The sequence below is a fragment of the Egretta garzetta genome, unplaced genomic scaffold (assembly GCF_000687185.1).
Source record: "Egretta garzetta isolate BGI_Z169 unplaced genomic scaffold, ASM68718v1 scaffold38, whole genome shotgun sequence".
Lineage (NCBI taxonomy): Eukaryota > Metazoa > Chordata > Aves > Pelecaniformes > Ardeidae > Egretta > Egretta garzetta.
Window position 1 is genome coordinate 1,055,459 of NW_009260667.1, and position 11,739 is coordinate 1,067,197.

The 11,739-nt window shown below is 40.2% G+C and overlaps 1 protein-coding gene across 1 annotated transcript in view; it reads left to right on the forward strand.

Moving 5' to 3' along the window:
* Positions 1-7,452, forward strand: part of UHRF1BP1L (UHRF1 binding protein 1 like) — a 49,620-nt gene extending 42,168 nt beyond the window's left edge. The window contains exons 19-21 of the mRNA XM_009645627.2: positions 499-607; positions 4,951-5,111; positions 5,837-7,452. Coding sequence (XP_009643922.1) covers positions 499-607; positions 4,951-5,111; positions 5,837-5,962 — 396 coding nt within the window. The 3' untranslated portion in view covers positions 5,963-7,452. The remainder of the gene's footprint in view (positions 1-498; positions 608-4,950; positions 5,112-5,836) is intronic.
* Positions 7,453-11,739: the final 4,287 nt, after the last annotated feature.

Consider the following 11,739-nt stretch of genomic DNA (forward strand, 5'->3'; position numbering starts at 1 on the left):
GTAATTTGTGAAGTTTCTCTTCTGTTGAATACAGTAATATAACTTAACTGTAGCTGGTGTCACCCCAAGCTAAATTCTAAAAAGACAAAATCCTCTCAAGAATGATAGCTGTACCCATTCAATCTTTAAATAGTTCAAGGGAAAATCAGATACTATATAGTGCAGGCTTCTTATCTCTGACTCTGAGAACTCCTGAGCTAAAGAATGTCTTGAGTTGGGATATAATCTTATTGAAATGTCTGTAAAATACTTTGAAGTATTTTAGTCAGACTCTCTGTATTGAGCTCAGCGGACTTACTCCAGAGATAAATTTGGATTTCATATGATCCCTTGGAAAAAATATGGAGCAAAAGTTTAGCGGAGATCCCATTAGAAAATTCTACTCGGAAATGGGGAAACCTTTCAAGTTTCATTAAATCCACTTATGTTTAATTGAATGTCTTAATTAGCTATTTTGATTTCCTGGTAAACTCATTTTTGAATACTTGTATTTTTTAGGATGACAGTCCACGTGAAAATCTCAAGGTGTCTGAGCTGGTACCCATAAAACTACATATTGACATACTCTGGATAGAAAGAAATGATGATGGCTCTTTTCTCATTAGAGGTTTGTAGGTTCCTGCACCTTGCTATCTCAATATTATAATCTAATGATTCTTAGTACTGTTTTTTTCCTTTGTGCAGACATGTGGCTAATAACAAAAAGATAATTGATGATAATTTTTGTGAGTTGTGTTGCCATATACCTTAATTCTAAGTCTAGTCACATGAGGAAAGTTACCTTTCTGAATAGCATATTGGCTGTGATAACAACCCACAGCTGAATCAATCTGAGAGAAATAAAAATATAACTTCATCAGGATATGCTTCATCAGTGCATATCACCTCATCGTGATAAGCCTAAGGTTCCTTTGATTGTCTACAAACCAAAGGAAAAAAATTGCCTTTCTTTACAGATTACCAAGGTGGTTACCTGTTGCCTTTGTGGTTTTGTGTTACAGGTAGTAATAGAGAACACTGTAAAACAAAAGACTATTTGAGAACTACAAGTAGCAGTTTTCAAATCTGTATATTATAGTGGTGTCCTGGCAGCTCATGGCTGGGATTGTGCTGAGATTTGTATTTTGAACAGCAATTTAACTTCGTACTTTTCATGAAACTTGTATATACTTAACGTTTTTTTTTCTACACGTATGGGCAAATACAAAATACTTGTAACGAGGCAGTGCATTTAGAGCTGGAACTCCACTGTTGTCTTTTACAGATGTGTCAAAGAATCATAGACTAACCTAGGTTGGAAGAAATCTCTAGAGGTCATCTGGTGCTACTCCTTGCTGAAAGCAGGGGCAGGTTAGATCAAGTTGCTCAATGCCCTGTCCAGTCAAGTTTTGAGCATTAAAAAGGCGATAGCACCACCTGCCCTAAATAATCTGTCCCAGTGTTTGACCACCCTTACGGTTAATTTTTTTGATAATGACTAATTGAAATTTCCTTTGTTGCAGCTTGTGTCTATTGCCTCCTGTCCTGCCGCCTAAAGGCAGAGGTGCTTGAGGACTTGCCAAGGGCCTCAGGGAAGTCTGGTCCATCTTCTCTATACCCTTCCGCTAGGTAGGCAAAGGCAGCGTTAAGATCACCCCATAGACTTCTGATCTTCAGATTTGACAGGTGCATCTTCAACTTGTTCATCAATGACCTGGACGAGGGGATAGAGTGTACCCTCAGCAAGTTCGCTGATGACACAAAACTGGGAGGAGTGGCTGATACACTGCTTTAAATAGTTCAAGGGAAAATCAGATACTATATAGTGCAGGCTTCTTATCTCTGACTCTGAGAACTCCTGAGCTAAAGAATGTCTTGAGTTGGGATATAATCTTATTGAAATGTCTGTAAAATACTTTGAAGTATTTTAGTCAGACTCTCTGTATTGAGCTCAGCGGACTTACTCCAGAGATAAATTTGGATTTCATATGATCCCTTGGAAAAAATATGGAGCAAAAGTTTAGCGGAGATCCCATTAGAAAATTCTACTCGGAAATGGGGAAACCTTTCAAGTTTCATTAAATCCACTTATGTTTAATTGAATGTCTTAATTAGCTATTTTGATTTCCTGGTAAACTCATTTTTGAATACTTGTATTTTTTAGGATGACAGTCCACGTGAAAATCTCAAGGTGTCTGAGCTGGTACCCATAAAACTACATATTGACATACTCTGGATAGAAAGAAATGATGATGGCTCTTTTCTCATTAGAGGTTTGTAGGTTCCTGCACCTTGCTATCTCAATATTATAATCTAATGATTCTTAGTACTGTTTTTTTCCTTTGTGCAGACATGTGGCTAATAACAAAAAGATAACTGATGATAATTTTTGTGAGTTGTGTTGCCATATACCTTAATTCTAAGTCTAGTCACATGAGGAAAGTTACCTTTCTGAATAGCATATTGGCTGTGATAACAACCCACAGCTGAATCAATCTGAGAGAAATAAAAATATAACTTCATCAGGATATGCTTCATCAGTGCATATCACCTCATCGTGATAAGCCTAAGGTTCCTTTGATTGTCTACAAACCAAAGGAAAAAAATTGCCTTTCTTTACAGATTACCAAGGTGGTTACCTGTTGCCTTTGTGGTTTTGTGTTACAGGTAGTAATAGAGAACACTGTAAAACAAAAGACTATTTGAGAACTACAAGTAGCAGTTTTCAAATCTGTATATTATAGTGGTGTCCTGGCAGCTCATGGCTGGGATTGTGCTGAGATTTGTATTTTGAACAGCAATTTAACTTCGTACTTTTCATGAAACTTGTATATACTTAACGTTTTTTTTTCTACACGTATGGGCAAATACAAAATACTTGTAACGAGGCAGTGCATTTAGAGCTGGAACTCCACTGTTGTCTTTTACAGATGTGTCAAAGAATCATAGACTAACCTAGGTTGGAAGAAGTCTCTAGAGGTCATCTGGTGCTACTCCTTGCTGAAAGCAGGGGCAGGTTAGATCAAGTTGCTCAATGCCCTGTCCAGTCAAGTTTTGAGCATTAAAAAGGCGATAGCACCACCTGCCCTAAATAATCTGTCCCAGTGTTTGACCACCCTTACGGTTAATTTTTTTGATAATGACTAATTGAAATTTCCTTTGTTGCAGCTTGTGTCTATTGCCTCCTGTCCTGCCGCCTAAAGGCAGAGGTGCTTGAGGACTTGCCAAGGGCCTCAGGGAAGTCTGGTCCATCTTCTCTATACCCTTCCGCTAGGTAGGCAAAGGCAGCGTTAAGATCACCCCATAGACTTCTGATCTTCAGATTTGACAGGTGCATCTCTCTGAGCCCCTCATTTGTATATCACATGCTCCTGGCCACAGTTGTCTTGGTGGTCATCTGCTGTCGGTATCTTTCTCACTCTAGGGAATCCAGAACTGGATCCAGTATTCCAGATGTGGTCTCACTGGTGCTGAGTATAGGGGGTTAATAACTTCCCTCATACCTCCCTCATGCCCTTGCTAGTACAGCCTGTATGTGCATGGTCTTTGCTGTCAGAGGTCACTGCTGAGTTGTGATAAGTCTTGTTGACCCAAGGCCTACAGGTCATCTCCTGCAATGTTGCTTTCTGTCCAACTGGTCCCCAACCTGTAGTGGAGTAAGAGGTTGTTTACTCCCAGCTGCAGAACTTCACGCTGGCTTCAGCTGAACTTCATGAGACTCCAGTCAGCCCATTTCTCCAGTCTGTCCAGGTTCCTCTGAAAAACAACCTTGCCCCTCAGCGTGTCAGTCGCTTACCCTTCAAGTTGGTATTGCTGACAGAATTGCAGAGGGTGCACGCGCCCTTTCATCCAGGACCTGAATAAATTAATCCAACAGTATGCTATGTATTGTATGGCTTAAGGAAGAGGAGGCTGCAGGGTGATCTTAATGCCCCCTTCACCTACCTAATGGGAAGGTACAGCAAAGGTGGACCAGACTTCTCAGTGGTACATTGTGGCATGATTTGCTTGTATTTTAATTTTTCTACATAATCTAATACATTGGTCAAGTGTTTAAAGACGTTCAGTGCATTTTGGTCATCTTTTTATGCTAAACATTGGAAGAAACAGTAATTTAGTAAGAAAATACATAGTTTTAACATTTCTTTCAGCTCATATTTTTTTCCTTTTTGCTGAAGTGCTTTGATCCCTATTCTTGTCATGGACTGCTCAGGTACAGTGACTTCAAAGGCATAGGTCAAATGCTATCCGCACTGCAGTGATTTATGTCTCTGCAGTGCTACATTTTTTAGTCCTTATGTATATGTGTGGTGGGAGGAGGGGGTAATGAACAGAAAACCGTGGTTTAGAAGGAAACATTTTAAAAAGTTAAAAACAAACCCGGAGTATTTTTCAGGCTGCTGAGAACCACAACCCTCATTTTTCCCCTTGGTATACAGCAGTGTGTTTTAATAGATGTTACAGTGCGCTTCAGTTATAAATGCTAGAAAGTTTATTTAATGCCAAATAATTTAAGTTATTTTCTAATTTAAAAACTTGATCCTACAGGTTTATCTCACTATATCTTCAAATGTAAATGCAGTCTTCAGATCTCGTCTGGGCCTGGAGACAGTATATTAATAGCAATATTAATAGTTCTCAAACTTCTAATGCCCAACCTAGAATGCATATTCTGTGGTGATGATACTGGTCAGTATAAAAATGTGGTCATTTTCTTCAGATTGGAAGCTACATACTGCTGCTTCTCATGCCTCCTTTCCTTTCTCTCTTCCTCCAAAAGGGTGTATGATTTATTTTTTTTTATTCTTAAATTTGATTTGGGGAGGTAAATATAAATGTACTTAATATTACAAGTATATTTGTTTAGGTGATTTTAATTTTGTGCTGATGAGAATCAAACTTAAAAAAAAAAAAAAAAAAAAGACTAAAACCCCCTAAGCAGTACTCTTTAAGTCTCTTTCTGTGATACAGACAATCAACGCGTAAATGATGTGTCAAAGATGAAGAATTCAAGTAGTGCATTGCAGCAAGCAGCTGGACATAAAACACAGGACCAAGCCACGCAGACTACTTGTGAAATTCCCAGACCTCCTAAATCAAGCAGGGATTCAGCTGACTTCCTTAATAATGAGGTATTAAGAATTCCTTTTGACTTTCCCCCCGACCCCTCAAAATTGTTACGGTCATTAATCATCATAATTATTTGATTATCTGGTGGTGGTATTGAGGGTTACTTCTGTTTAGAAATCTGTTTGAGATGGACGATACGAATTATGGATATTATAGTACGGTTCAGTACTTAGGCATGCAAAATAAATTTAATGTTACTTTTTAAGTAGGGTAATAATACACTGCAGACTAATTCTTCTGCTTTACATCAGAGGGAGTTTTATGAGGGAGCAAGTCCCTCCTCCCCATCTCCCTCATCCCCTTCACCCCTGTACAACACCACTGCCAAAGGCAAAGGACTGGGCTGTTAACTCAAACCCTTACTAACCTACCACTCGTACTTGGAGTTTCAATTCGTGATGTCAGGACCCGCACATCAACTTGGCTGGTTTTTCCACTGGGTAAGAATCCATTCCTAGAGCTCAGAACCTGGTGTCATTTCCACTCCACTCCAGAATGGAAATGGCATAGCTAGAGCATGGGATGTCTTGCCTTTTGAGCCAACTGCTTCAGCTCTCTCCATGTTCTGCCCTCATTGACTGGGAATCAGGCGCGACTGACTCGGCCCCAACAAACCTGCGCTCAGCAGTGAATGCGAGCTTGTGGCGTTTTAAAAGTTACTGTAGTGGCAAAAGTTGTCAGCCTGCAGGAATACGAATAACGCTTTTCTCTAACCCCATCATTTCAGCTTATTGAAGAAAATGAATGTCTGAAACAGGAACTAGCCAAAGCCAAAATGGCTCTTGCTGAGGTCCAGATGGAAAAAGATGCCCTGCTTCATCGCATAAAGAAGATGAATGTTGATCATCACTAGGACAGTGCGAGACACCATCAGCAGAACTTCAGGTGATGGTGGCATCTAAAATACTGTTTGTAAATCGCTGGAAAACATGGCGGTTTTTTGTCACAGAGTCTTCTCATTACGAACAAAATGTTTGTGAACAAGTAGCTATTCTGAAATTATCATTAAACATTGTAACTTTTTTCAGCCCATTTTAAACTGAAATGACTTTGGAAAAATCAGTTTGTACTGTACTTTATTAATTTACTGAGGAAAAAAAAAATCATATAATCTACTTTCATATTATCAAAGGAGATGTTATTTTTAAAATGTTTTCTGAAAAGTGGATGGTTCAGCAATGAAAGAAGGTGCCTAGGTACATAACTGTGTAAAATGTACCACGCCTCATTAACAAACTGTACCTCTGTTTTGTTAAAGTTATGTTGGTTTGTTATTACCAGAAGGGATCTATACAGGACGTTACATTTGCACTATGACGATACGGGCTAGATCCTCTAGAACAGTATAACTCCTGAGAATTAAAATACCAGCCCTAAACTGGCCCTAAATTCAGTGTAATTTGCCCAGAGAGGATTTTAAGAATAATCCTCTGGTGCTATAGAGTTCCATATACCCTTTCCATATGTAATCCTGAAATACCACAGTAAATGCTGGAGAATTTAAGTAAGAGGGCATACTACTGGGCTTTCCTTCTGCGTGAAGGCCCACTGTGTCTGTACAGCTAATGTAATTCAGACATTTACACTTTCTTTTTCCCTCTCTCTGTGATGAGGATGTAGCCCTGCAATAGGACCCAGCCCTTTGGGAAAGGTGAGCTTTGAGCCATTTTGCATGCATGTCTGACTTCTGCACAGCTCATCAGACATGCCGAAAATTTGGTCCGTTGTATTTAAACACGTAATGTCAATGCTTGGGGGCGGGGGGGGGAGAATCCTACAGGGATTCATTAACTGTATATTGCTTTTTTTGATAAAAAAGCTGTAGAGAATCATTTCATTACCCAATGAAATTGTGAGATTACATGAAATGTAATTATACAGTTTAAATCATGGGTGATTTGTACAAACTGAACAATAGTTTTCAGGTAAAAACTGGTACAGATGAATAAATAAAAAAGCACAACACTGTAAAATAGAGAATATAAGAGTGTGCTTCTAACCAATTTAGGAAACAACATACAAAACCATACATGCCTGTAGTGAGAGATTGTTTTGGTAGAAGTAAAAATGACTGAATAATTTAACTAGTGACCTTGAATCTGACAACTGAAAATCTTTTAATTGCGACCACAATTGTTTCCGCTCCATGGGATGTTTGAGGGAAGTTTTGTTTGTAGATACGCAGACAAATCTTAAAAAGTATTTAGTATCCTGTGGTTTGACTTTGCATATTCAGGCTGTCAAACTAGTTTTAATTAAAATGGTTTCATTACAACTTTTTGGAGGATACATAATTGACACTGATGAAAATAGTAATTGAAAGTATGTAGATTTTAATCTAGAACTCTGTGGAAGAACTGGTTCAGGCACTATTTTAAAGCCTGCCTTATGAAACCCTAGTTGAAGCTCCCTTTAAAGCCCATGGAAATTTTTATCTTATTATTCTGAATAAGATGAAAAAATATACACACAACTGTTTCTAATAGAGAAACTAAATATTTGTATTTCAAAAGGTATTTAAGACAATGCAGTATTAAATATGAGTAGTCCAATTTCAGACAAGTATCATGTCAGATTCAGGGGAGGAGATCTCAACTGGTTTAATTCTGCTTGGTACTGTTGAAGTCAGTAATTCTTACTCAGTTTATCGTTGCCAAGATCTAGTTAGAATTATTCTGAAGAAAGGAATGTATAGAGTTGTTAGTAGCATGTTGCTGGACTAATACATTGAGAATTGTCTAATTTTTAAAAAGAAATAAACAGCAATATCAAATGCCTGTCCTTATTACTGCACAAGCTGGTACCTGCTGCTTTTGACAAAAAACCACAAACCAAACCCAGAACAACAACCCCTACTTGCTCTTCTCAGTACAGATGTTGAAATTCTGGGTGTTGCTTTCTTGCATTTCATTATAACCGAATATATTTCTACTTCATGGCAGTTTTGCAGTAACGAGCATCATCTGGGGACATTTCAGAAGAGATCATAGACTCATAGAACCATAGAATGTTTTGGGTTGGAAGGGACCCCTAGAGTTCATCTAGTCCAACCCCCCTGCAGTGAGCAGGGACACCTTCAACGAGGTCAGGTTGCTCAGAGCCCCATCCAACCTGGCCTGGAATGTTTCCAGGGATGGGGCCTCCACTACCTCTCTGGGCAACCTGTTCCAGTGTTTCACCACCCTCATTGTAAAGAATTTCTTCCTTACATCCAGTCTAAACCTACCCTGGTTTAGTTTAAAGCCATTACCCCTTGTCCTGTCACAACCGGCCCTGCTAAAAAGATTGTCCCCATCTTTCCTATAGGCCTCCTTTAAGTACTGAAAGGCCGCAATCAGGTCTCCCCGCAGCCTTCTCTTCTCTAGGCTGAACAACCCCAACTCTCTCAGCCTGTCCTCATAGGAGAGGTGCTCCAGCCCTTGGATCATTTTTGTGGCGCTCCTCTGGACCCGCTCCAACAGTTCCATGTCCTTACACACCGGATGGGTGGGCTTGGTCGTAGACTTGACATTACTGAGAGTGATAGGCCTGTGTCACTCTGAAATGAGCTTTGCTCTTGAAAAAATGCAGAGGGAGAGTTAATTTATTAATGTTTGAAAATATAAACTTAAACTAAGCCTTAATAGGTTAAACTAAGAACGGCAATTAAAGGCCTCTGATTAAATAAAAAAAGGCTTAATTTGTTCTCAGGGCTCTGCTAGTGGTCACAGCCTCCTTAAATCCTGGGTAGGAAGTGTGTGCCATCAGTGGAGCCTCTTGAATGAATCACTGCTTTTACTCTGCAGAGAGCTAAATGGAACAGGGTTTGGAGAACTTCCGTGTATACAGAAAAATGACTCCAGCGGTCTCGCAGGCAAACTTTTACCAAGTTCTATTTTACCTTCTCTGTGGAAATTTAAACAGGTCTACAGAATAGCTTAACGCTCGTCCAGCTTGTTTAGAAATACTGGTCTAATGTCTGATTGAGCTTTCGAGGTAGCTCACCCTGCAGAGGCCGCGCCCTGTCCCAGGCCGGGTCATTGAATCACTCGGGCGTGCGCTGTGCCAGCTCTCACGGTAACTCCTGACATTGTTGGTAAGCGCCAATTTTAAATCAAAATTATGTGGCCTTGCGGAATTACTTCTAAAAGGCGCGTTGGAGAGGCGGCTTCGCAGAGATCACGCCTGTTCTCTGATGTCCCTGCTCCAGCTTCATGACCGCAGCTATTCCAGTCCCCAAACCCACCAAGGCTGTTGGCACAGGGGACCACAGTGCTGGCTGGGAGGGAACTGGGAACTGGTTTTTTTGGGCTTTTTTTTTTTTTTTTTCCTGCCAAAGTCCTTTATTTCCTGGTCGCATTAGCTGTGTCTGTCTGTATGCTGTCTCCCCTAGGAATTGACTTGGAATCTGAAACTGGGACAATAATTGATCTCAGAAGGGTAATTGCTAGGTACCATAAGTCTGACGTGATAATGATTACCTTTATTCATAACGAATTCATAATAAATGCAAGGGGAGTGTGATAATAAAGGTAAAGACTTCATCAAGCATCTACAATTCCGCGAGTAGAAAACATGCAAATGTATTGCAGAAGCAAATGCCTCGCAGTGACCAGATTTCAGGTAGGTAATGATAGAGAAAATGGTTTCTGTATTAAAAAAGTGCTTGTATTGGTTTAGTTCTTAAAACATTCATCACAAAATGCTTGAAGTAGATTTTTCACCTCACTGTTGCTATCTGCAAATCTCAGAGAGTGCTTCAGAGTCCGATTCAGCTGTTGATAGAAATCCTTTTATCTATTGTAGGAACAGAAAATGACCTTGCTAGTACGTTAAGTAGCAATGAAGTCGTGGGTTACTTGCTGTGCAATCCACGAATTCCCCCCCCCCCCCCCGGGGGGGAAAAGGTTTTTGTTCCCCCCCCCTTTTGAATAGCGGCCCCGTTTCCTCTGCCTCGGTGAAGATACCTGGCACTGTGAGCCCAGCAGCGGGCTCCCTCATGCCCCAGCGCGTCTCGCCCCCCGTGTGTTGAGGCAAACGCGCGGCTTTGAGTGGCGCAGGCAATCTGCGCCGAGCTGCGCTCTGGTCCGTTTCGTGGCAGCGTGCCTCCTGACCTTGGATTACTCATTAACAGCATGGAATCCGAAAGCATGAGCAGCACACGGACCACGTTAGTCGCTCTTAGGGGGTGCAGAAAAATACATTGTGAAATGCTAGTGCTGGAGGAGCAAAGCTCTGTTTCTCAATCAAATTAAGAAAAAGCGTAAATCTTAATAGTAAATAGAAGTTGCGTAGTTACAGTTCTATTTATTTTTTGCCATTATTATATAAAAAACTAGATTTTAAACCTTCATCTTTCTAAAATTATTTTCTCTTTGAAATTTGTTCTAGTAAACTATTTCAATTTGATGGCCTCCTCATTGCATGTGGAGGGCCAAACCTACTGTCACTTTAGTGGAGTAATTATGGATTTGTACAAGTTTCAAGCAGCTTAAACTGCTGAAGGGTCAGACATTATATCTTCTAATCTGGTTACTAATTAAAATCTGCATACTGGCTATTGTGTATTTTGGATATAGAAAAATCAGAAGAATTTAAATTATGGAAGGTATTTTTGGAACACTTGAAAATTTGTATTTAAATAGATGTTTCCAGCTTCTCAAATACCTTAGAACGTCTTGCAAGGATGTGTTGCACTGCTTGCTAGCTGAAACAAGTTGCGGGAAGCGAATCTTCAAAAATCAGCTAAACTCTTGATAGCCTGTGTTCTCCTAAAATAAGGGGGAACTTCTGCATCCCAAAGAGATGAACCTCTCATATTACCAGCTGCTTAAATGGCTAAATATTAGCTTTGTTAAAAGGTCATTTTGGTTTTGTCTGTCATTGCCCAAGCCACACCTAACCAGTTACATTGAGGTATCTGTATTTTGTTATTTCTTCCCTATCTACTGCCTTTTTGTTGCCATTGCTCATTTTAATACAAGCAGGAGTGGAGTGTATGCACTTCCTAAAGCTTTCCCCATGTAATCTCACGTTGTCTAAGAACTTCCGAGAGCATTGTTTTGGAAGTAACTAGGCAAGAAACCACTAAAAACGCGTATTGCTTTGTAAAGGTGTGTGAGGTAAGGGCTAGCGCTGCATCTTCTGCGAGAGTAAGCTGGTGGTGCGTGGAGCGTGATGCACAACCTGGTTAACGCATTCTTCTAGGTTAGAGTATGGCTGAAACCACCACGGTTTGATTTGAGTTAGAAAATTGGTAAGTATTTTAAACATTTAACAGAGGGATGTGAACAAATGAGCACGTCAGAAGCGGCAGTCTGAGCCGGTCGGTGCTGAACAAAGCAGCAGCCTCTAAAGAGCTGCCCAGCAGGACAAATCTGGATGGCTTCGCACTGTCGGCGAACCTCAGTACACCGTTACCGTGGAAGGTGCGAGACTCTCAAATACTGTTACCGGAGGGTAATTCTATTGTTCTAGTGACTGCTGAGGGGTTTGAGCACTGGAAAATACTTTTGCAATGCGAATTACCATATTGAAGTCTATGATGGTTAATGCCTTACTAATAAGACAAACAGTGCTTAACCAGTTCTCAGAATGACGAATTTGTCATTCTTTTAAAGACGACTAAAACGTGGCCAGCAGATCTCCCCG